The sequence below is a fragment of the Gossypium raimondii genome, chromosome 5 (genome assembly GCF_025698545.1).
Source record: "Gossypium raimondii isolate GPD5lz chromosome 5, ASM2569854v1, whole genome shotgun sequence".
Lineage (NCBI taxonomy): Eukaryota > Viridiplantae > Streptophyta > Magnoliopsida > Malvales > Malvaceae > Gossypium > Gossypium raimondii.
In genome coordinates this window covers 7,558,707-7,585,246 of record NC_068569.1, presented here as the reverse complement: position 1 = coordinate 7,585,246, position 26,540 = coordinate 7,558,707, and the positions used below count along the sequence as shown (strand labels likewise).

General features: G+C 31.9%; 2 protein-coding genes and 1 long non-coding RNA gene across 4 annotated transcripts; 1 reads left to right on the top strand and 2 right to left on the bottom strand.

The window, feature by feature from the left end:
• Positions 1-9,947: 9,947 nt before the first annotated feature.
• On the bottom strand, positions 9,948-12,146 carry LOC105771029 (uncharacterized). Its single transcript, XR_001126388.2, has 2 exons — positions 12,020-12,146; positions 9,948-10,244 (listed from the first exon to the last, which is right to left on the bottom strand). It is a non-coding gene; the product is annotated as an uncharacterized LOC105771029 (long non-coding RNA).
• Positions 12,147-19,454: 7,308 nt separating this feature from the next.
• Positions 19,455-21,685, bottom strand: LOC105770031 (uncharacterized). The gene is made up of 2 exons (XM_012591062.2): positions 21,432-21,685; positions 19,455-20,053 (listed from the first exon to the last, which is right to left on the bottom strand). Exon 2 carries the CDS (start codon positions 20,042-20,044, stop codon positions 19,655-19,657), a length of 390 nt encoding a protein of 129 aa, XP_012446516.1. The 5' UTR covers positions 20,045-20,053; positions 21,432-21,685; the 3' UTR covers positions 19,455-19,654.
• Positions 21,686-23,362: 1,677 nt separating this feature from the next.
• Positions 23,363-26,331, top strand: LOC105770633 (mitogen-activated protein kinase homolog NTF6). Of its 2 annotated transcripts, none has more exons than XM_012591912.2 (6): positions 23,363-23,754; positions 24,191-24,320; positions 24,440-24,577; positions 24,787-25,119; positions 25,311-25,494; positions 25,591-26,331. In XM_012591912.2, exons 1-6 carry the CDS (start codon positions 23,600-23,602, stop codon positions 25,764-25,766), a joined length of 1,116 nt encoding a protein of 371 aa, XP_012447366.1. In that variant the 5' UTR covers positions 23,363-23,599; the 3' UTR covers positions 25,767-26,331. The 2 variants fall into 2 exon arrangements, with proteins under 2 accessions (XP_012447366.1, XP_052485995.1); XM_052630035.1 differs by having other exon boundaries at positions 24,172-24,320.
• Positions 26,332-26,540: the final 209 nt, after the last annotated feature.

Below are 26,540 nucleotides of genomic sequence, written 5' to 3'. Positions count from 1 at the left end.
TTCACTAGGTTTCAGAATTTTCTTCGGGTTTGTTCGGAGAAGGAGATGGATGCATGTTAAGATAAATGAATCGGTTAGAGTGCAGTTACAGAATAGCTGGGTTGTTAGCTAGTCTGTTAACAGAAGTTAGTGTCTATAAATGTTCTAGATGAGCCTTCTGTAAAGGTTAACTTTGAAATGATATTTTCAGAATAAAACTTACACAATAAACTCTATATTTCTTCACTCTCAAATAAGGATTTTTTTTTGGTTTTATTATTAGACATTCAACATTAATAACATATTTATTAATAAATATATAGGTTTGAATACTGTAATTTGAGATGGTGAGCATAATTTGCAAAATTGTAAAATATTAGCCCGAGATAGTTAATGATATGGTTTGAATATTAAAGTAAAGATGGGGAAGTAAATAAATAAAAGGAATAAAATTTCGAGGAGATTAAGATGCTGAAACCAAGGTTAAAGAAATAGAGAAAAAGATGGAAGTGAATTGAATTAGTTTAGTAACTGAATCCAGACATAATCTTCATTAAGGTTTGATTTGTATCTACTATTTTAAAACATTAAAACCCAATTTGGCTTTGAAAATAGAGACAAATCCGACAAGGTTTGAATCATCACCCCTTTTTACTATTTGTTTAGGTTTTAGTCAGGTTGCTGACTTGGTGCTTACTGGATTATTCACCATTCAAACCAGCTATACGTATAGCACATTTTTTTTTTGAGGAATAAATAAGAGAGGGAGAGAGAGTGTGTGGATCATATTGTATAAATAAATAGACCAGACCTTAAAAAAGGGTTTTGTAGACTACTTTCTTTACATATATATATATATATTTATTTAGCTGATGAGAATAATAAAACCATGGGTAGAAAGTTGTAAAGTATTTTATTGATATGGGTTGATTAAAAATTAAAAGCTCCTAGCACAAGGGTAGATGCTTGAATCTTGATGTGGAGTAGACTGTAAGCAATATATACTTGGTACAGATTTCACTCAACCTCAAATAACATACATATCATCGTGTTTATATTTTTGGTTTGAATTTAATTTACTCCTCATGAAATTTGATTCTGGATTTCATTATTTTATCTATTAGATCCTTTTATTACAATTTGTTAGGCATAATGATTCTTTATAAAAAAATGTTATTTTAGTTTTTTTGTCTCGAATTTATATTGTTTGATAAATCACTCTAAAATGAATGGAAATATTTGTTAATTTTGTTAATGTGATATACATAATCCATGTGCATATGTTAGGCTAAAATTATTTTTAAAAAATATTTTATACATTTTCAATAAATCTTAATTTTGTCATTTTTTGAATTTTGAATTTTAAAATTAATTAATTAATTATTGATTGGCGTCCACATGTGTATACCACATCAATAAAGTTAACAAACAGTTGAAATTTCTATCTATTTTGAGATGTTTTAATAAATAATATATAAGTTAAAAAATATTTTTAAATGAAAAACTAAAATGATTATTTTTATAAAGTTGGAGGATGAAAATACTTGTATGGTCCCTTGTTATTTATTGTGGGGTTTGTCAAAGAAGCACAAATTTTTGGTGTAGAAAATAAAAAACACAAGGCTTAAAAGGTGTCCAATCCAAATGAAGAGAATGTCAGTGTGGGGTTGAAATTTCTGAACGGAATAAATGGAAAGCCGCAGTGACAGATGGCAGATGCAAAACCATGTCATAAATGAGTGTGATGATAGTTTAGTTACATAAACAAACTTACCAAACGTTTTACAGTGTCATTGTCTTTGAACATCATTAATTATTCCGAAGCATCCCCCATGATCCACTTTTTGTTTATTTTACTTAAATTTTAGTTTTCTCCACATTCATGTATCCTGGTTTATGAATCATAATGAAGGGGCTTCGATGCACCAACCTCTGTTCCCTTTTTCTACTTTGGGGTATAATCTCATCTTCCAACGCAGAATAAAAATCTAAAGATCTGATGCACAAGTACATGTTTCCTTTGAAGTTAACATATCATTTTGTTTATTTAAATAAAACCCTAAACCCAAGGGGTAGGTTCAGCTGATGATGGGCAGTGGCACCCACCTCCCTAATATCTTCTGATACCGAAACAGCTAACATATGACAGATTTATTTATATGTACGTACCATGTCAGGATATTATAAATATGTTCATTTATAGCAAATATATAAAAGTTATGTCTATTTGCCATCATTTCTCACTTAATATTTTCTTCTCATGTCTTTATTATCCCCGTAATTTACTTGTGGACAAAGGTAACACAGAGAAACACATCGTATCCTCTGCATTTTTAGATTCACCTCATCATGCATTATAATAGCATTAACTATTAACTATTAAATTCAATATTAAAATATTACTATAACCAATATGTTAATTGCTCTTAATGACACATATTAAGAAAATTCACTATTTTTAACCCCAAAAAAATCAAGAACAAGTGAACTGCATCCGTAAGATTCAAATTTACTATAATTTGTTAATTTGAAATGAAAGAACAAGTCCTTTATTAATGTGCCTTTTCATTGACCCAACCTTTAATGGAGAAATGGGTGAAAAGTCAGGCCTTAGAAGAAAGAGACCCAAAGTAAAAATGGGCCTTAAGAATTAATCATCTCTGCACACAAGAGAGCTGAGATGTACATAGAACAGTTTAGAAAGTTTATAAACTACCAACACCCTGCTCTTCAACATCTGCAAATATTCAAGCAAAAATCGAAGCTGAAAGGAGCTTACAAAGAAACATTGAATAACGACTTATATGTGGTCATCAAATTTTCTTTTAATTTAAAGGTTATTAGCTTTCCACTCAAAAACTGATTATTTCAGTGTGTAGTGCAATTTTATCATTTAAAACCAATGACCACATTAATGTGTTTAATTGAATCATGTATTTATAATGTCAAAAGGTATATTTTAAATGATAAAATTCTATAAAGGCGAGGACAAACCAATCATTTTATGCTATACTTAATTTTCAAACTATAAAAAAATCCGTTTTTAGGTTGGGTAGTCAAAATATAGATTTTTTTATGAAAAAAGCTCTTAAAAAAAAACATAATATGCCAACAAGTGGACAACAATGGTAGACGAAACGAGGTCTCACTGCAGTTGCTTTTAGCAGTAGGTTGATATGCATCTAAAAAGAAGTTTGATAGCATGTGTGTGCAGCTCAGTCTTTAGGCTTTCAAGGGAATGGGTCATTATTAATTAAGCGACCTTTTTTGACCACTTGATTCCTTGTTTGTACTGTGAGCACCTTTGTTTGCCAATCAAATTCCTTGTGTAAATTGTCCCCTTTTTCATTTTTTACAGTGAAGATAACGCGGTCTCAGTTCACTTTTCATTCAATCTTGCTATGATTTACCCATTCAGTGTTAGCATTAATAAGACTAGTTGATTTGACTTTGAATTTGCTTCAACCTTCAACACAAAACTCCCTATTCAATCTACACTTGCCATTGCCTTTCCACCCTTTTCAGTCTCATTATATTGTAACTTCAAACATAAAACTTATCCAAGGGAGGAAGAGAGGCATTAATTACATTATTATATGTCTTACCAAAATGTCATTAGCAATTCCTTATATTTAATGTTTAGTTGGTATGTATTATGTAATCTATCCAGGTTTAATTCGAGAAGTACTATAATATTTTAATCCTCCAGCACTTTTTCTCCCATGATGTCCAGACAAAGAGGTCAGTTTGGAAAAATAAATAATAATAAAAAGGTTCTTTTCTGCCACATAATATTTGTTGTTTTCCCCCAATTCCTTTTATTGCTTTTGTACTTTTATCATTACACATCAACTACTGGGGTCTGATGTGGCAGTGATGGCGGCTCAGACCAATCTCTCGTGGAAACCACAGGGGAAACCACAGACAATTGCTTTTGTGAATGACGTAGGAACTAGGAAGGGGTAAATGGCAAACATCCCAAGCTTTGCTGTTTATTTATTTTCGTCCCTAATTATATAAGTAAATTAAACCGTTTCTTTTGTATTACATCCCTTGAATGATCCAAACATTGGTGTGAAAGGTACATACTTGACTCTCCAAGTACATAACCAGGAAAAACGAAGGAAAAAGGAGCATTTTACTGGAATATTTATAGATTCCATTTAGATCAATCAAGTGTCACTCTTCTTATTTATCAGTTCTGACCATAAGAACTTGCCAAGAAGCTACATTTCTCATCCATTTTGACAAATCCTTTAAACGCCCATCCTTTTACTTTTTCTTCTATGAACGTGTATATATAATAGGGCAAGGAAACATCAATGTAATTACCCGCAACTTGATCTCAATTTCTGGTCTATAAAATAAACAGACGACCACCCTCTCATATCTTAATCTTACTCTCAACATTTCACCGTCTCCATTCCCCTCCCTCTCTCTTTTACTCCCGCTTCATCTCCCCTTTTCTTAACCTGCATATGTAAAACTATTGTTTTTTTCCCTTGTTGTTGTAAGCTGTTACGTGCAAACGCTGCTCGATCCCTGTTTAATTGAAGTTCAATTTTGTATCTCGATTCCCAAGTATAAATGTTTATCTCAATCTGTTTTTCTTACATGAATCCTATGTTTTCCTTCCCTTCTTTTCATTTCATTGAATTTTGATTGCATTTTTTGTTGTTTCGATTTATTTATCATTTATATTTCTGCGATTCATGTTTGTGTTCCATCCTCTTACTCTGTTTCTTCTCTGTTTCGGTTGCAGAATCGTCCGTTTCGACATCAATGGCGACTTGTCCCGAGAAAACGAAGAAGAAGAAAACCCAATTCCCGCCGAGGAGAGGGCGAGTGAAGGCTCAGATTTTTGAGAGCATAGCGAAGACCGTTGTTTCTGCAGCGTCCAAGACTAAAGAAGAAATGGGGAAGAACAAAAGTGAAGGATATGATGGAAAGAGTTGTTCGTCTTCGTCTACAACCTCGACTCCACCACAAAGTGGCTATACCTCTGAAGGAAATGGCCACATATCTTGGAAAACAACCATCTCAGTCAAGGGTCAAATCAATCATCATCCTATTTTGTGGTTCTTGTCCCAATCCTCTTGAGTTTGAGAAACATGTTTCATGGTTCTCAAGCCCCCCTTCTCTAACCTTCCCCCCGAAAAGGCAGTATCCAGAAAACCCCATGAATAAAACAAGGTTTCTTCTGAAATCCTTGTAGCTAGGCTTTTCAAAACCTGACATTTTAGATTCAGGCTACAGCTTTCTGTCTGGTTTCTCAACAAGGGTAACCCTACATTAACTCGTGTTTTTTGTCAGTTAAGGTAGGGGATATATATATAAACCCATGTTCGTTTGTTTGTTTTTGTATTTTGTGGTTTAAGCCCTCTTCCATAGTTGTTTCCGACTAGTTTTTGAGAGGAGATGATGTTCATGGTGAGGCTGGTTTGTTTCGGGGTTTATTTGTCATTCTGTTCCTACTGCCCATCTGTTGTTTGTGTAATTGATGCACTATGAATCTATGATTCAGTAGTCTGAAGATTTTCATGTTTGCATAAACTTTTGGATTTTCTGCAAATTTTGAGTTCTGGATATGGATTGTGTTTTTCTTTGGGAGATGGAGCCATGATTGTTTGAAAAGTTATGGGTTGGCAGCTGTTTGTTTTCTTCTGCTTAAAATCCATTCTAATAAATAATAAATATTAGTAGAGAGTATCTCTATGACTCTATCATTCGTTTTTTATTTAGTGGGATTTGAGTCAAATCAAAAGAAAAAGTGAAATTCCGTGCTTTGCTTTTATTGAAGAACCTTGCATGGGAAAGACCCAAAGTTCCAATAATCTGTTCCGTTTTTATAATTAAAAAAATCCATTTCGGGTATTTATTAGAATGGGAAAAGAGAAAGAAGCGGGATAAGAGGGGCCAAAGACCAACGGCGACCGCCTAAATCCGGTTGATTTAACTTTGTGTGTTATAAAACCACAAGGGAGGATCAAAATTAACGTAGACGCCAAGGCAAATCCTGTGGGTCAACTCAACTCAATCTCTTATTTCATTATTTCTTCATAATCACATGGTGTTTGGGAAGCGACATAAGAGTGAAGCTAGTTATCATAAACTTCATCATTTTTCTTGTGTTTAAAAGAGAGAGAGAGAGAGAGCGAAAACCAATGAAAAGCGTGGTAATTAGTAGGTGGAATTCTACTGATTATAACCAATCTAATCATATATTAAGAAAACAAACACCAAGCCCTCACTGACAAAAGTCGTTCAAGTGTAGACCTAAGGTGAAAATTCTCCTTTTCACCACAACCAATACTAGGACTCGGTCGGTTTTGATAATGCTGTCAGATCGTATATTTTAAAAAATAGGTGAAGTTGCACTTTTTCTTCATTTGTTGGTGGAAAAGCACAGCAAAAGTAATGTTAAAATAAAGAGCACTTTCGATGCTATTATCTGCATTATTTAATGGGTCAACAGGAATATAGTAATTTATCTTTGCATCATTGTCGTTCACATTGTATACGGTTGGTCCAATTTCACAGTTGAAATTAAACTTGATGTAATAAATATAAACATTTAAAGTCGTATATAGATATAATAATATTTCCCTTTTAATCCCATTTCGAAGTTCGTAGCAAACAAATTCAATTTTCAATTTTCAATTTTAATATTCTTAAAAGGATCTAGTTTTAATATAATATTTGTAACTTTTTGGTTAATTTAGATTCGTGTTGCATGCATATATAAACTTTGTATGGATCATACACAAAAGTCAGAATCAATATAGGGCGTACACAAAGTTACACTTTTTTTTTTGAGAATTTTATTTCATTTTATACTATTGGATCCAACCTTCTTGTGTGGTATCTCAATTAAAAAATTTTTAAAAATGAGGATAATAATATTATTACAACTTACCGTGATTTATATATTTTATCAAATATGTTAATGTGAAAATTTTATAATTAAAATAATAAAATACGTTTTAAATATTGTATTTTTTTATATATTTAGAATTTTATTTTTGATTTCAAGAATTTAGTTTATTTATTTTTAATTTTAAAATTCATATCCAACCTATTAAATTATCTAGAGAAACATTTCAAATAATAAAAAAACTAACTTAATAGCCATGTTATAAAAAAAAATTTATGCGGAATAAATCAAAATTTAACAGAAGAATTTAAGGAGGTTAATAATTAAATTTAAAGTTTTATATCCAAATAATAGAAAATCTAATTTTAAAATTAAAGAGAGAGTAAATTTTAAATATAGAAAGATTATAAAAGCTTGCATCATATTTGAACTTTTAAAATATTACAAATATATATCCATTATACTAATTTCAAATATGAGTTGGTAAAAGATGAAATGACAGTGGTCTGAAGGCCATGGGTTTTGTAAAGATTAAATTAGGTTATTAATTGAAATGAGTAAAATGATCAGTTTGATTCTATAGTTCTAATAGATTTTTAAATTTTGAAATTTTGGCCTTCAGATTCATTAATTGTAATATTTAAAAATAATTAATTAATATAATTAATTTAACAGCTATTTTTGGTCAAAAATAAATTTTAAAAGCAAAATAAAAACAAATGCAATGCATAGAGACTAATATAGCAGAATGTAAGCTTTTGTAAAAGACAAGGTCAACATCCAGGACCAGGTGCTACCGCTACTGGCTAACAGCTACAAAATGATAAAAAGATAAGATGGTAGGCCATTTACCTGGCAACCTCCAAGAAAAAAGGGAAGCAAATATAATCGTGGTACAAATACAAATAAAGAACAACGCTTTCCATCCACTGTACGCGCCAAGATATGAAACCCAAAATTCTCCAAACTCCTACATGCGAACAGAAAAATCTTTCCACTTCTTTTTCATTTTTATTCTCAAAATAACATTGATTTGATCAAGATAACTCCTGCCCAATATTTTTTTGTGCTGTAATGGCATCTGAGTTAGGTCCCATTCTGATGCATGGACGATGCTTGGTAAAATGATGTAATGATGGACTTTTCGAGTCAAGTCGTGCCCTGCTGTAGCAATGGTAGCTTAGCTTAGCCGGATGAACAAACTACTCTTTTGTTATTGGTTTGTCAATGAGCTGACCCTTTTTTTGTTCTTCTTATTCTTTCTAACCACTCTCTCTTGACTGTCTCTGAGCCTAATTAAGTTAGGCAGGTCCAGGGTGCATTGTCGGTCTCTAAACTTCAATTTTTGCAGTTCTCAAAGGATTAGAAAATGATATTGTTTATGGGGTGCGCCTGAAATTATGAGCTTTTGTAAGTCTCGTGGTTATAATTTTGATTTCAGGATTAATCATCAATTCAAGTGAATGGGTTTCAATTTTCTTGCTCGTACTTTTCAACATTTAGGGCCAGTTCTTTATTGCTTAAAAAAAGCAATGAAGACTCCAAAAGTATTTTTGAAAGAAAAGCTGTGCAGAACAAGTTATTTTTGACTGAAATTTTTAGTTTTTCAGAAGTGCTTTTCAAAAACACTTCTGAAGAGGAGAAGCTAAAAATTTTAGCTTTTCCTCTCTCAAAAACACTTTTGGTGCTTAATTACTTTTTCACCCCTTCAATAACATAGTACTTTCTTTTTTTTTCTTGGTGCTTAATTACAAATGTGTTAAAATCATTAATTAAAAATAAAAAAATATTTTTTAAAATACTAATTACAAATATTTAATGGTTATATTTAAATATTTAAAATATAGTTTATATATTCTAATTAAATTTTATAAATAATTAATATTTATTGCTTAAAAATATTTAAAATTTTTATTTCATATATTAAAATATTAACAACAAGTTATAATAATTTTTTATATTCTTACTAAAATATAATAATATTAACTAATTTAAATATTATTTAAATACATATTTGTTACTTGATAATAATATGTCTAAAATGGATATTTTATTTTTCAAAAGCACTTTTCGAGAGCAATGCTAAACAATCAAATTTTAAACCAAACTTTTTAAAAACACTTCTCAAAAGTACTTTTTCATAGCACTTTTCAAAAGCATTGCCAAACTAGTCGGAGACATGGTTCCCAAAACTAGCCAATAACCTTAAAGTTCTAAGTTGAGCAATAGAGGAAAATCCAACACTCCAATAAGACCTCCATTATTGATAAAGGAGAACTCAAGCCAAAACAACAAATGTGAGTCACTATGATGCAAAGAGTCCTTTTCCAAGCCTTGGCCGCCGCGGTAATGGAAATGTTGTTGACCAAAAACAACAGATGCAATAAAATTCATAAAAAGAACAAAAGTAAACCATCACAGCTTGTCAGCTTTCAAACGAGAATGTTCTTGGCAGGCTCTTAGACTTGTCCTCACCTTGCCTTCAAATGAATGGCAATTAGTCCAGGTCCGGATCGCCCCTTACTTCGACACTGCAAAGGACCCAATGTTTACCCTTAAGCGAAGACCATAAAGCCCAACAAAACAAAAGAGCATAAAACTTGCAATCCCAAAGCAGCCGGAAGAAGCCTCCACTGGGGCAGGCAAAGGAGAATGGAGAATTTCGGAGTGATAAAAGCCCCAACAAACTAGAAAAAGAGAAAGTGGAAGCCAAGAACTTATGAAACAAGTTGAAAAAAAAACCCTTACTAAACAAGCAGGGGACAAAAAGTGTCGAGCTTTTTTTAGGTGCCCTAAAAAAGGGTTCACATTTAAATTCATATATTAATTAATTGTATTGTGGCTCAAATTTGCATTTTTTTAAACCCTCCCGTAATTTGATTGTTATAATTATAATGAATCATTAATGGACAACCAACTGAGGTTGTAACACCCCTTACCCGTATCCAATACCGGAACAGGGTATGAGGTGTTACCGGACTTAAAATTTCTTGAACATCTAAAACCGTGTCATAAAATTTCGTCAACATGTATCACACTATAATTGGACATCCGAATATCCAATTTTACATTCACATTCCCATACACATCGTCATTCATGAAATCATTTGTAAACCACCTCCACAACATTCAATTATACAATTACCACATACATGAATAACCATATCATAGGCGTATTGGCCATCTCCAAATAGCCTTAATCAAAAAGAACATTTATTAAATAAGGGTCAACATTTTAGGCCATAAGAAATATGACATATATGACAAAACGACCAAACCTACTATACATGCCGTAACCCAAAAATTTATGTATCTAGATATACCAAGTGTTCTAATTGATAGTGTGAGCAAATCTCCGACGTCCACCGATTCCCGAGCTAACTTGGCGATACTATAAGGCAAAGGAAAGAGAAGGAAGTAAGCATAAATGCTTAGTAAGTTCATATGAAAATAATAAGAAATTATTAAACTTGTGTGGACAAATCCTGTAATAATTTCTTATGATGATATAATCATTATATCACATGCTTACACTTTATTACTAATATTCACATTAATCTGTCTACTTGAGTCACTGTTACTAAATTATTTATTTCTCGAGTTACAGAACTCCAAATGAAGAACCGTAAATTTTCCCTGAAACTAGACTCACATAATTTCTTACCATAAAAATTTAAGAATTTTTGGTCTAGCCAATTAATACAGTTTATTCATTAAATTTACCCCTGTTTCGCTGTCCAACAATTCTGACACTTCTTCACAACGAATCAATTTTCTCCCCGTACAAAATTCATTTGATGTTCTCGTTTATTTCACTTGAAAATAGACATAATAAGGATTTCAAACATATAAATTATACTCCATAGTTACTTTTGTACAATTTTTACTGATTTTTCAAAGTTGGAACAGGTGATTCCGAAACTCATTCTGACCCTGTCTCACTAAAATTCAAATACCTCATAATTCACACTTCTTTTGCTTACTCTGTTTCTTTTATGGAAAAAATAGACTCATTAATATTTAATTTCATATCTCACCCAGACTTTAATTCAATTTCCACCATTTTTGGTGATTTTTCAAAGTTATACTAATGCTGTTGCCCACAACTGTTTTAAGGTCAATTTCACTCATTCATTAATTCTTTGTGTCCACTTTCATTTATATACACTTACACCAAAGCATATTATATCTTGGCACACAACAATCAAGTGATCATAGACACATCTTACTTGTTTGCATCCTTATCAATAATGCATCATAATCTGAGCACATTATTTATGAATCTCATATACATACCTGTGCCTAGTCATAATACTCACATATCCTACTCTTACTTATCTTGAGCATACTCCTTGAATTTCCCGTTGAACTACTTGTAATATTAGGGATGTTTGGGATATCTCGTACACCTGGTAGGACACTAATGTCATATCCCAGATATGGTCTCACATGGGATCACATATCGGTGCCGATGCCATGTCCCAGACGTGGTCTTACACTGGCACTCAAAACTCATCTCGAGCCGATGCCATAATGAAGTTGCACAATTAGTGCTCTTTCTCATCTAACCAAGTTGCTCTTGGTATCGCACACTTAGTGCCCGTTATACAACATCATCATTTTAATTTCGCACACTTAGTGCCCATTATCCAACATCATTATTTTAATTTCGCACACTTAGTGCCGTTCATATAGTCATAGCTATTTCATACCCGCACACTTAGTGCTAAACATCAATAAATCGCATTCACATCTATTTTTACTTTCCGAACTAAAACACATTTAGCTATATATATATTTGCATATTTCATTTCAGCATATATATAATTAACATTCATTCAGAATTTAACATCTAATTGCTTATAAACTTACTATACGAACTTACACATTCTCGTAACATTATCGAATACTCAATGTTTCATACACTAAGTGCCTTACATAGCCGAAGCTATCTCAGTCTCGCACACTAAGTGTCATAAATAGCCGAAGCTATTCCAAATCGCACACTAAGTGCCATAAATAGCTGAAGCTATCTCGAATTTCATATTAAGTGCTAAACATAGCCGATTTATCGTTAAACGTGACTGTATTCTCGTGTATACAATTTATGAAATAACAAAGCATTAAAAGCATAATTGTAACAATGATTAACGCGTACGAACTTACCTCAACGCGAGTCGATTATTTTGATTGACATTTCCCCGTATTTGGTCCAAATCTCGATTTCTTTGATAATTGAACTTTGAAAAAGCTTGAAACCTAGACATGACTTGCTGAAAGTTTCGGCAGCATGGAGAAGAGAATGAGCAGATTTTTGGGTTTCAATTTTGTCTTTTATGCCTTAAAACACCCAAATGACAAAAATGCCCTTTTTACTATACCTTCAATTTTTACCCTTCCATGACTAGTTTTGTCCATAACGAAATATGATGGTCTATTTGTCATTTAAAGACCTCTAATTTAAACCCCCATTTAAAACAAGTACTTATGTTCTAGAACTCATATTTTGCAATTAATACAATTGGATCCCAATAATAAAATTGGGCACTTAATCGATAAAATTTCTTAACAAAATTTGCACACCATCACCCAAACATATCATAGACTCTAAAATAATTATAAATTAAATATTTCTACTTCGAGTTTTTTTTTTTTGGTATTGAAACTACTGTTCCAACTAGGCCCTATTTTGGGCTGTTACAGAGGTGTTGTCAGAATTGAATTGATAAAAAAAATTAAATCTAATAATTGCAATCTCTTTCTCTTCTCTCTGAATTAGATAAATAAAGGCAGTAATTTGGTTCTCTAGTTGAAGGTGATTAGGTGACATGCTCAAAATCTCTGCAGGGCAAAAAAGAAAGGGAGAGTCAGAGATTCTGGACACAAATTTGGCTTTACATTACTTCTTTATTTATTACTATTTTTTTCACATAATCTGATGCTTCTAATGAAATCATAGCCCCACCGGATTTAATGGTGTTAGGAACACCTGATCAAATTCTTCCCACAGTTCAATTTCCAACTCAGCATAAGCCTCAGACTTGGTCTCCAAGTAAGAAACCAAATTTTTTATCCTTTAGAAAGGCTTTGCTCTCTTCATAAATCCCTGCTTCACTCAAAACACTTGTCTCAGTTCTCAACACTCTTCAAACACCCAAAACTCCCTTAATCATTTTTGTCCTTAAAACAAAACAAACCCTCTTCCATTTTTTCTTTCTGCCTTGTAAGAGAAGCAGAGAGATTAAACGGTTTCATACTCTTGTTTTTTCCTTGGTATACTCCTCTGCTTTGCAACTCCCATATTTTGGCAGAAATGGAATTCACTGTTACAAGCCCCACCAAGAAGCAACAACAAAGTCTCCCGCCTAGGAGAGGCCAAGTTAAGATGAGAATCATCAAGGGTTTCTTCAAATCAGTTACTTCAATGGCGTCGGTAGCCAAGAAAATGCCCAGCAAGATGAAAGAAAGTGGTCCAGGGTTTAGCTCAACCTCCACTACACCTGCTCCAACCCCTACTGCCTACAATTCGGATTGATCATTCATCTCAAATGGTTATAAAATTCTCCATACTTTTGTACAGGGTCTCTAACTCAAATTTTAAGTGGTCTGATCTTATAATTTGCCCTTTTTTGCCTATAGGTGTTCTGTTGTTTTCTGGTCTTTCCTTGTGTAAGGGATTGTAGTTCTTATTTACAGACCCTGTATTGGTTTTGATGTATACAACATGCTAGAATCCAATTTTGTCCAAATCCATGGAAAAGATTATGACTAATTCATTGTTCTTTTTAATTAAATTCTTGAAAAGACAATAAAATAAAAATCTCTAAAGACTCGAAATTTCAATCTATTGGACCATGTTTTGGAAGACGACATGTCGTCCTAAATGTTTTACTCTTGCTTTCGCTGTTTGTATGCCTGAATTTCGACTGTAACTAGCTTGAATTTCAAAACCCATCACTTGGCTTTACTTTAGTGGTTAGGTTATGTTCGAGCCTAAAATAACCTTGGGTTACAAATGTCTCTGTTTGCGCATCTAAATTTTGAAGCACCCAACAGAATCGACACTTGTCATAAGCTTAGGTCATATGCTGACACTCATGGTTGGCCATCTCCTAATATTGCTTGATGATGTCACCAATTAACACAAATGTTCACTTTTCCCAGACATAAATCTCTTGTCATGTTCCTTTTAATCCCAGTAATATTTATGCTGGGTTTTGAACTACATTTTTTTTCCCCTTTTTCTCTTTTCTTTAGATTATCTTTCTTCTTTTCCTTACCCGTTCATTTTTTTTCTAACTTTAAAAATAGATTTTTAAAGGGTTATAAAAAAAAAAACACAACTATATATTAAATATGAACAAAAAACACAACTATACATGTCAGAGTTTATGTAGTCTAGGTTTTGTCATGTTCTTGTATTCATATTATATTTATATTGCTTTTTATATCATGTGTACATTTTATTGTTTTTTGTCATAAGATTAGAGTTTTTACTCAAATAGGGTAGAAAAAAAATATGTACCGAAATAGGTTATCGAAAAATTATTTATGAAAATGGGTTACTTTTTTCTTTTTGTCTATCTGAGGCGCCAATGAATAAAAAATATTAATTTTTTTCTTTTTTAATGGCGCCTATTAGATAGGCACCAATGAATATTTTATATTAATTTTTTTATAAAATATAATTAAATATTTTCCCGGATCAGTATGTAGTGCCTATCTGGGAGGCGCCATTAGTGGTGCCATGCTGAGAGGCGTCAATGATCTTATCTTATATAAAAACTTGTTTCAAAAAATCAATAAATACTGTTAAATAAATACAAAATCAAATAAAATTACATAATATAAAAGTTACATTATATAAACTTTTATGTTAAACTCACCAAATACTAAACTAAACACAACAATTTATAGCTTAATCCTAAATTACTAATAAATTAAATTTTAAATAATTACAAACACAAAAATTTATAACATAATCCTAAATTACTAACAAATTAATTATACAAAAAGTTACAATATTCATACAAACAATATTACAATATTCATATAAAATTTCAAAATTACAATATTCATACAAAATACTAATCCAAAACTATAAATACAAAATTAATTATAAAATAATTACAATATTCATACAAAAAGTTACAATATACATATAAAATTACCCACTGGCGCCTCCCTATGAGGCACTTTTAATGGCACATTCCTATGAGTCACTTTTAATGGTGCTTCCCTACGAGGCACCACCCGACCCATTTTCTCCTTTGACCCGTTGATCGCATTTTGACTCGTATTTTTATTTAAAATTTTTTAAAAAATAAAAATTATTTTATTCAAAAAAAATTAATATTTTTTTATTCATTGGCGCCTCTGAGATAGGCACCAATGAAAAAAGTACCATATTTTCGTAAATAATTTTTTTGACACCCTATTCAGTACATAATTTTTTTTCTACCCTATTTGAGTAAAAAACCCCCAAATTAAATGAGTTAACAACAACTATATGATTACAAGTGTACTGTTAGTTTGTTACACATCCAACTTTTAGGATGTTTTGTCAGCCTTTGTATTTTGGTTGCCTAATTGTCAAATTTCTAGCAATGTTTAATTGTACACTTTACATTATATTTACAATTTTATTTTGGTCCAATAATTTTAGGTCGCTTTCATTTTGACCACCCAAAAAATATATTTTATAACATATTGGTTGGGGTAAAAAAAGTAAGGATTAAAGTAAAAATCAAAAGAAACTAAAATAATGAATTAAAATTTATCAAATTGTATTTATTTACCACATTGTCGAAATTTCTAAATTTATTTTTTCAATATTGTAATATTAATTTTCACGTTATCAATATCAATTAAATAAAATGTTGAAATTTTTTATCCATTGTTAATGTTGCCTCTTTTGTTACTATATTATTGAAATTAATTAAATTAATTTCCTTCTAAATTTTAAAATTTTATTTTTATGCTTTTCATATTATTATTAACGAAATAAACTCGATAACTCAAATTTAATAATTTTTGTGAAGCTTGTATTTATTTTATTATATAATCATGAATCTTCCATACTAAGCTATATGCAAAGAAAAACATTGCAATTAATTAGATTAATTGCTTATTCTTTTGAGTAAAGAAGGAGGAAAAAAATTATGGATTTTGTTTTCCATGGAAGACAAATTTAATTAATTGTAAGGATTTTTCTTTATTTTAGCTTAGAATGAAAAATTTGAGATCTTATAATCAAAGAAATTTGGGGTTCCATGTAGAATCCTTAAAATGATTGATTTGAGTTGGTTTTAATTTGGAAACATAAAATAAAACTTACGGATTTAAGAGGAGACTAAATAAATTAATTTAATTACTTCCAATATTATGGTAATAAATCGCATCGGTTGACAACGTCAAAGAATAAAAAGAATCAATAATTTATTTAATTGATTTTGATATTTTAAAATTTAAATTTTCAATTTTGAACAAGAAAATAAATTTAGAACTTTTGACAATGAGATAAACAAGTACAAATTGATAATTTTAAAATAATTATTTTAGCTTCTATCGCTTTTCACTTTTTCACTTTAATCCTTAATTCTTTTAGAACAATAATACTTTTGAGTGACCAAAATGAATGCAACTTAAAAATTGGGTGACAAAAATAAAAATAAAAAGAGAAAGTAAAAATATGACGTAACGTGAATAAAATAATTGTCATCAGAGATTGAACGATTGAATGACTAAAATGAAAGAGTTGGATTATAGATTGGGTTGGAAAAGAGATGTGAAATAAAAAAGAAAGATAGGTGTAGGGCAAGAATGATTTTATTTTTTTAATTCCATTAACTTAAAAAATGAAGTGATTGATGTTTTTGTAAACCGAAAGTCTGCCAGTTGCTTTTATTATGGTTTAAACAAATGTTAATACAATAAGTGAGACAGGGTGTGAAAGTGATAAAACAGCTGTCCTTCTGGACTCCTATTCCACAAATTTACTCAAAGTCAACGATTTCATAAACTCAAATGGTTTTATCTAATTACATGCCTTTGCCTTATTTTGTCGAACTAAAACATTCAACACGACAATTTTAATTTAACGTGAGAGGTATCGTAAGCAACAAATATCAAATGCAATGAGTTGATTTTTTAATTTAAATTTCCTGAAAATAGATTTAAAATATATCAAATCCATCGCATCTTATGATTAAATTTTGAGAAGATTTAGCAAAATTTTATGAGTGTAATGAGATTTTCTTTTTCTTTTTTCTTTTAAAATAAAAACTGGGAATTTAATTAAAATTTTATGAGATTTTTAAAAGTTTCAAAAAAATTAAAAAGTATAATGAGAAATTCGAGGGGCCTAATTGAAATTTTCTAAAATTTTAAATATATATAAATTTATTAAGATTTTGGGGTATCATTCGTTTCGTTTGAAATTATTGACAATTTATTTAAAATAATAATATTTGAAAAGCATCTTGAATAAGAATCACTTAAAATTATTCTCACGAATGGGAAAAAAGAAAAGAAAAGAAAGTGTATGTATCTTCTCGAGAAAAATAATAATTTTAAATGAAATTTCATTAACTAGATAATATAGAAAATTATAAATGGCGGATCTATTGTAATTTTAATTAATATTAAAGTTAAAGACCCAGGCCCACAAAGAACCCACCAGGTCTTTATTAAGTGGGATTAGCTGAGAAGTGAGGCCCGCTAATTAACAATTGCCCCCTCTATTCTCACATTATTCAATGAATTACTTATTATCACTCTACTATAATTTATATCCAAACTTGTTCAGGGGTTTACTCAAAATACGAGAGAATTTAGGTAAAAATGTAAGTTCGAAAGATGAGTTTGGACAGAAAATGAAACCCATTTTCTAAACAAGTTGGACTTCGGGTAAAAAACTTTCAGCCCGACCTTGGGTTGAAAGTATTGATACCTTTCACAAAAGTACCAATGCTATTTTAAGGTTTAATATTTTGAAATTTAAAGAAACATTGCCTAAGTATCAATACCCTCTCTAATGCATCGATACCTCATAGCAAGTATCGATACATTCTCTATTGTATTGATACTATAGGTTGTAACACAGGTTGGGCTTGACTTTAGCATCTATAATCTAGATAGGATTGAGCAAAAATTTAGGCCGATTTTTCAAGCTCTAGCCTACCAACTGGGCCTAAAATTTTGTTAGGGTTCAGTCCATGGACAACTCTAATTATATCACTACAATACGATTTAAGTAAACAAAATTATATAAAAATAAAGTTAGAAATTTTTATGTAAAAAATTGGAATGAAATGTTTAAATAAATAAATTGGTAATTTTAACATCCTAAAATCAAGTCTTAAAAAATAAAAAGAGATATATTTGTAATAATAATTATTGTTTTTAAATAAAATAATATTTTAATTGAATTAACGTGGATTTAATTTATAGCACAAACTCAAATATTTTAAATTAGTAAAGGTTTAGAGTAGTAATGATTTTATATTAAATATAATGATGGTTAATTGGATGTATTGAGTGAAATTTCAAAATATTCTATAGGTAGTTGTTAACAAAATTATTAAAATCCTAAAAAAAAAAACCTTGGAATGATTTCATTTTCATAAATATAAGCCTCGATAGTTTTATTGTATCCAAAATGTGCTTGTATTTTAGTTTTTATTTGTTCGTACAGTGAAGTTTGGGATGACAATGAGTGTCACTGTATTTGATCTCAATCTGAGTATCACTTCTTTTAATGACCTATTTGGTTCTATACTACTTCTACACACAAAGAGAGAGAGCATAATTTAGAAATAATGAAAAAAATAAAAAGAAGAGAGGGTTGTCTTGATTAAAAAATTTCACAATATTCGAATAAAACAGCTGAACGAAAGCCATTTTGTTTAAGTTTCGTTCATTCACGGCCCTAACTGATAGCACGGAACTGGGCATATCTAAGCAACAGTTCCTCATTCAATATCTTTAAGAAACAAGTTCACTGCATGTTATTGGCAAACTGCTTAAGAAAATTTTACTATGGAAACAAGATCTAAGGATTCTTCACACAATTTACAAGAATCAAACCAAATAAAAAAGGTTAAATATCAACATTATATTATAAAAACATTGGAGAACCAAATCAAAGAAACCTCCATTAAACAGAAAATCCAATCAACCCCAACAAAGAAAAAAAGGGAAAGTAATATTTTTTTCTTATGGGGTTTGAAGTAAAATGAAGAGAGACGCGATATGAAAAAGAATTACAAGTTGAATGAAGTTACCTTTCTTGAGAGCTCGTAAAATTGAATCCTTACACCTCCCTTTATTGGATTCAAATTCAGGGATTAGGGTTTTTCCGGATTGAAACTGAAACGAAAAGCGCTATAAGCGGAAGATGAAGAAAACTGGAATCCTTTTGGGCTCATAAGTTTAAAAAAAACCTTAGGTGACAAATAAATATAAATGGTGAGAACTCTAGAAAGAAAGAAAAGCTAAAACCAGCTAACCATTTCCAAAATGATGTTATCCTAATATCCTATATTATTCTTTGAACTAGTGAACTATACAAAACACTAACCCTGCAAAAGAAACAATGGTGTGCTTGAATATCAAACCCTAATTCATTATCTGAGATCCACCCTGAGAACCCATAGCTCCATCTCATTGGTAACATATGTATCAACATTATTCAGTCAATACATAATAATTCAAACAAAAAACCCAACATTGAATTCCTTAGTACAAGATTCAACATTTTTCTTTTGTTCTCGACCACCCAAATAAGGAAAAAATGCAGATTTATTTATCTTTAGCTTTCTCTTCTTCCTTCATTTTCTTCTCCCATCTGCGTTTCTTATAAGCAAGCAACATCTCAGGCATTTTCTGCATCAAATTAGCAGTATTCTCCCTTCTCTCCGCGGCTATTCTGTCGCACTTGTGACCTTTCATCTTGCTTCTCATCTCTTTCTTCTCTGGATCGTATGGCCAATCTTGGCCCGCTAGAAGCATTTCTTTTCGGAGTCTGGCTCGATGCCTGGCACTGATGCCTAGAGGCTTCCAGGCTCCAAGTTCCCAATAGCCCCATACTCCCTTTGATAACTCTACTTTGTACTTGGCCAACTTTTCACGCCATGGATATTGGTATTCTCCCACTGCCTTCACCACAGATTGTGCTGCTTTCCCAGCCATTCTTGAGTCCTATGAGCAAAGAAATTTGATTAAATTGAAATGTGTTTAGACTTAGCCAACATTGACTAATGTCCAGAGGCAAAAAAGTAGTAAAAGTATCATGGAGGCTCTTGTACTAGGAGTTACATAGCATTTTCCCCGTTTACTCTAAAAACGGATAAAAACTAACGTTCTTGATAGAATAACTGTGTGGTGTGCCATTTGTACCTCATTCTAACACCCAGGATCAATGTTTAACAGTAAAAATGGATAAAATTTTTAACAAAACCAACTTACTCTTTGATCTATTGTAGAAGGACTAGTTAGCCCATTTTTTTAGTGGAGGAGGCAAAATGCAATCAGATCGGCCTCCTACAAGGGCCACCATGGTACTAGAGGTGTCCATGGGCCAAGCCCAACCAAAATCTTAAGCCCAATTAGTAGACCCAGACCCCGCCCATCCCAAAAAACAGGCTTAGATTTTTGTCCAAGTCCAGCACAAATAATATTTGCTAAGCTCAGACCCAGCCCGTATTATTATTTTTTATCTGTCCTTTCTCTCTATTTAGATAGATGTTCATTTCGGGTTTATTGCAGATGTTGTCTGAATGATTTCTATGAATATTAACGGCAGCAAAGCTGAAACCGTAAAATAATGATCCAGTAAAGTTGGTGTTGCAGTTTCTATTTAAATCGCAAACAACTTCCATAAGCGGTCCTTCCCTATTAATCCAACAAATGCCATAAACTTGCCACTGTAAGACAAAGTAATTATAGGAGCAATCTCAAAGAATTAAGGCCTAGATTTCATTCTCGCAGCAATGTGGGTATTCCAAGAACTTACATCCTCCGCGGAAGTAAGCTTGGTAAATAACATAACAAGCAAATTCAACAAACATTTTTCAGATCGAAAACATGAAGATATATTCACAAACAGATCTATAACATGAAGTTATATACCACCGACACTCATACCCCATATCCATCTTGTATATAACTCAATTAAATCACCTAAAATCTAGTTTCTTCTCCAAATTTGATCATTTTACACACACAAAAAAAAAACTATCTAGTCCCTGAATCCCAAACATAGATGAACCTTACTGTTCATCCATTAATGAAAGCACAAATGTATGCATAACATACACCAAATTACTAGGAATATAGATCTGAATCCCATCAGTTTTTGAATCCCACGCACAAGAATATACCAAAAAGGAATTATCTTTTAACAATAATCAATTAATTAATTACCAGAAAAACGACAATGCGATGCGCAAATCATATGAAAAAAAGTCTTGACTAGATTTCAGGGTCAATAACAAAATATAAACAAAAAAAATCACAAACACAAGAAAAACCCAGAGTTGAAACACGCGAAAAAAAGAAGAAGAAGAAGAAAAAGAACCTGATTGAAGTTTGACCAAAAAACAGAATGGGAATGTTCTTTTTCTTCTTCGTCTTCTCCGTCTTCGTATGAATGTTGAGAAGAAACCGAAACAAATCTTCTTTTTAAGTAAAAAAAACAAATGAAGAATCGAAGAAAGAAAAATAAAACCTAGATTGGTGGGGGAGGTGTCGTGTCTGTGAATAAGTGATTAGGGATTTGGAAGGGGAATTAGGGGCTGGGAGCGGGAATGTGGAATCACGAAGGGGTATGGTTAAAATGAGGTTAAAATACGTAAAAAAGCCCATAAACACGACAAAATATCGAGAAATATGTTATGTTCATAAATCATAAGAAGGAATACATGATGGATCCACGTATTTTTGAGATGGGGCTCTGCAGCTTGCTGGGATCCGCCTTAGCCCACATTTGCGCTTATTTAGCAGCCCACTTCATGATCAAGTGGGCTCAACGTAAGTTAAATGTTACTATTAGTCCCTCTACTTTTTGAAAATTTGGATTTAGTCCCTGACCTTTAATTTGATCAATTTTAATCCCTATATTTTTCAAAATTTAAAATTTTAGTCCTGCTCCAACTAGTAGCGTATTCTTCAATTGGGTAATTTTAAGTCTTTATACTTTTTAAGTTTTAAAATTTTAGTACGTAAATAATAGTTAGCCTATTAATTGAATTTTTAGTGAGTGATATGTAAAATAACAAGTTGACATGACATTATATGTATGATAAAATGTTTGTCACATCAAATTTTGAAAATATCGAAACTTAATGAGTTTAATCTTATCACTTGCTAAAGACTAAAATTTAAAAATTTAAAAAATATAAAGAAATTAAAGTGTAAAGCATATTTTGATAACAAATGACAAATAAGGTCGAAATTTGAATTAGAAGAGTGTGACCGAAAGTGTTTAAAATTAAGAATTGCATATTGAGTGTGGGATAAAAAAACAAGTGTATAAGGGGTAGACCTGTCCATGCCCGCTCGAAAAGTGGGAGGGTTTGGGTAAAAATATAGGCTTGAAAAATGGGTTTAGGCAAAAAATAAGTCTCATTTAGAAAGCAATTGAGTATCGATTAAGGCTTTTTGGCCTAGGCGCTTGAATATGTAAAAAAAGTGTTTTTTTTACTGTTTTGTTGTTATTTTACTATTTTACTACAATTTTACTATTATGTTGCTATTATTGTTTGGATATTATATAACACTTGTTTTATTGTTAATTTTATTACTATTTTAGAAACATTTGTTTGTTAAGTTGCACTTATCTTATTATTATTTAAGTATACATTTGTTTTAAGTTTTATTTTAAATTTATTGGAAAATATTTATTTTAATATTTTTAGTATTTTTGATATGTTATATTTAAAATATATATATAAATAAAATTAATATGAGTGGACCATGTCAGATTCAAATTTTTACATTTTTATCCGGGTTGAGCCCAAGTCTAATAAACGGGTCTAAAATTTTGGTTAGCCCAGAACCGCCCGGCCATAACACTAGAGGTGATCATGGGTTGGGCAACCAAGCCCGGCTTTACGGTCCGCTCGAAATATGGGTTTGGGCAAAAAAATTAGGCCTGTTTAGAAAACGGGTCAAGCTCGAGTAAAATTTTTAGCCCGGCCCGACCCGACCCGAATTATATATTATTTTTAATCAAATATATATATATATTTTTTATTTTTAATCAAATATATATATTTAATATGGGCAAGGCCAAGCTCGGACTTAGCAAGTTTCTCTGGGGCAAGGCTTAGACATATTTTTAGGCCCATATTTCAGACCGGGCTAAACCCGAGCCTAGAAATCAGGCCTAAAATTTTGTGTGGATATGGCCCAAACCCGGCCCGGCCCATGATGAACTCTGCATGACACCTCTAACAAGTGCTATATGTAAACTATTTTCCTGGTAAACAAACAAAATCCTACCACTCATCAAGTTATCTAGGGAAGTCACTTTTCGTAAAACTTTCCCAGTGACTTTTTCATTCTTTGTATGGTCAACAGTCCTTTCACTTTTGGTTCCACATTCAAATTTCAAAATCCACAAACAAAAGCAAACCTCAATTGGCCGCTCTGTTGCTTTCTCTTTCCTTCTTCCATAAAAACACGCCTTTCTTTTCCTTTCTTTTTGCACCACTGTTTTCTTTTCAAGGGAAGTGATAAAAGAAGATGGAGAATGAAGGAACGGCGATTGATCTCAGAGGAACCCCAACCTACGATGGCAGATATGTACGTTACAACATCTTAGGTAACATCTTCGAAGTCTCTTCCAAGTATGTTCCTCCTATTCAGCCTGTTGGTCGTGGCGCTTACGGCATCGTTTGGTATGATTCTCTTTCCCTTCTTCTACCTTTGATGCAAAAATTTTCTTTTTTTTTATTATTTTCTTTTTCCGTTTTGGGTTTTCGTTGGATGAGAGTTTAAGCTGCAGATTCATTGAAATGCTTGAATTTTTGGATTCTTTTCTTCATTGTTTGGGATTTTAGTGATTAAGCAGAAGAGCTAATTATAAGTGTAGAAAATGGAAATCTTTAGTGCCCTTTTACAGAAATTTCAGAAATGAGCTATGGGTTCGTTCCAATTTGATGTTTGAAGAAGTTACTATTTTTACTATACTGTTCAGTAATAATTTTGGTTTTGATTTTTTACGGGTTTGGTACTTCGATCAGATAGCCTTAATTTTAAAAGAGAGACCACGAGATTAAAGTTTCAAAATAATATTTTGAGTCACAATGAAATAGGATCCTGTGACAATTGCAGCTGTGCCACAAATTCCGAGACAAAGGAAGAAGTTGCAATAAAAAAGATTGCGAATGCATTCGACAACAGGATTGATGCTAAAAGAACACTCCGTGAGATCAAGCTCCTTTGTCACATGGATCATGATAATGTAATCTACTAGATTCTTAACTCGTTTGCTCATTGTTAATACATTTTCTTGGGTTTGCTTATTCTTTTCATGTTATACTATGAAGGGGATATGAAGTGTTGCATTAACATTTTTTGCAGATTATCAAAATCAAGGACATAATAATCCCGCCAGAGAAGGAAAAGTTCAATGATGTTTACATTGCATATGAGCTAATGGACACTGATCTGCATCAGATAATACGGTCTAGCCAGGCTCTCACCGATGATCACTGTCAGGTGGGTTATGTACCATTCTTATTAGTTTTTTTCCCCTTTAGCAAGGTCCTAGTTTGTGATGTTACTGGTGTCATCAGTAGTCTATCTTGGCCCGTGTACTATGCCATAGTAGATTGCAATAAACATATTTCGATATCATGAATCACCAATGGTAGTTTAATATGATTGTGTATTTTCTGAACTTGGGCTATAACTATATTGTTTTGCAGTATTTCTTATATCAACTGTTGCGGGGTCTTAAGTACATACACTCGGCAAATGTTCTGCATCGTGACCTAAAACCTAGCAACCTGCTTCTCAATGCAAACTGTGATCTCAAAATTTGTGACTTTGGTCTTGCAAGAACCACCTCAGAGACAGACTTCATGACCGAGTATGTTGTAACCAGATGGTATCGAGCCCCTGAATTGCTTCTCAATTGTTCAGAGTATACTGCTGCTATCGATATCTGGTCGGTTGGTTGTATTCTAATGGAGATAATTAGAAGGGAGCCACTTTTCTCTGGTAAAGACTATGTTCAGCAGTTGGGGCTTATTACTCAGGTATTCATCCTTAGGTTTTCACTCAAACCTAAACCCAATTCTTCAGTTTCATAGAAGAGCACTGAATATTATATAATCACCATTTTTAGGTATTGTTTACAATGAAAGAATGAAGCAGGTTGTAAATTTTTAGTGGATGATAAGACATGTTTAGATAAATATCTCACTTTTCTGATTATTTCATAAAACAGCTACTAGGGTCGCCAGAAGATTCGGATCTCGGATTCCTTAGGAGTGACAATGCTCGAAAGTATGTTAAGCAGCTTCCTCATTTCCCTAAGCAACCTTTTGCTGGAAAGTTCCCAGACGTATCTCCCTTGGCAATTGACCTTGCAGAAAAAATGCTGGTTTTCGATCCAAGCAAGCGTATCACTGGTAAATTTGGCAAGGGAATTTACAATGTTTTTTTCTTGTCGGTTTCTTTGTTCATTTTCTTATAAGAAACATCTGTTTTGTATGATGCATGTAAAGTTGAGGAAGCGCTGAATCACCCATATTTGTCAAGTCTTCATGAAATCAATGAAGAGCCCACTTGTCCATCTCCTTTCGTCTTCGATTTTGAGCAGATGACCTTGAACGAAGAAGACATAAAAGAGCTAATATGGAGGGAGTCTTTGAACTTCAATCAAGATAAGATGCCGGAATGAAGTCAGTAAGAAAGTAAACGACTTCTTTCATATTGTTTTGCTCCATTGAAGTCCTGGTTCAAACGTTGAGTTTCATGAAGAAGCTTGGCTTTTGCATAAACGCAAGACTATTCGGGTACTAACCCAAAAATACAAAATATATATAGGGAGATAGGTTCTCCCTGGAGGTGTTGAGATTTAAGATGGTGGGAAATGTTTTTGACTTTCTGTTTCTAGGTTCATTGGGATAGTGTTGGAGTCATTATATACAGTATTTGGAATCCTACCAACCATGAAAACAGGGTGATCTGTATTGCGATTAGACCAGTCAATTAGACAGGTCGGGTTATTTTGGGTAGAATCATTTGAAGTTTTAAAGTTTGAGTAATTTTCGAGTTCAAGTAACTTCTAGTTTTATTTATCTCGGGTTTGGGTCAAAGGCAGTAGTGTTTTAGCCTTTTTCTTTGTATGGTATTTGATCTATTTGTATATTGTTTATATACATTTTGTTTATACTTTATACTGTAGAAATGACGATCAAAGAGTAATACCTTAAGGATATATTATGTATCTTAAATTTTTTGAACTTATTTACTACTATTTTATTTTTGTAAATTATTATCTCTTGGATGGGAGAAATAAAAAATGGAAGAAAGAGAAGATTATGGAAAAATTGTGTTAATTTTGTATTTTTTCCGGGATAATATTTGATGCTGCATCTTATACCATCAATGAATCACGTCAAGCTATTTCATATTTCATCAATGAAAGTATTTGAGGACTTATAAAAAAAAT

Coding starts and splice junctions, on each gene's coding strand:
- LOC105770031 (XM_012591062.2), bottom strand. CDS start 20,044: ATGGCTGGGAAAGCAGCACAATCTGTGGTGAAGGCAGTGGGAGAATAC.
- LOC105770633 (XM_012591912.2), top strand. CDS start 23,600: ATGGAGAATGAAGGAACGGCGATTGATCTCAGAGGAACCCCAACCTAC. Junction 23,755..24,190: donor GGCGCTTACGGCATCGTTTG/GTATGATTCTCT, acceptor TGACAATTGCAG/CTGTGCCACAAATTCCGAGA. Junction 24,321..24,439: donor GTCACATGGATCATGATAAT/GTAATCTACTAG, acceptor CATTTTTTGCAG/ATTATCAAAATCAAGGACAT.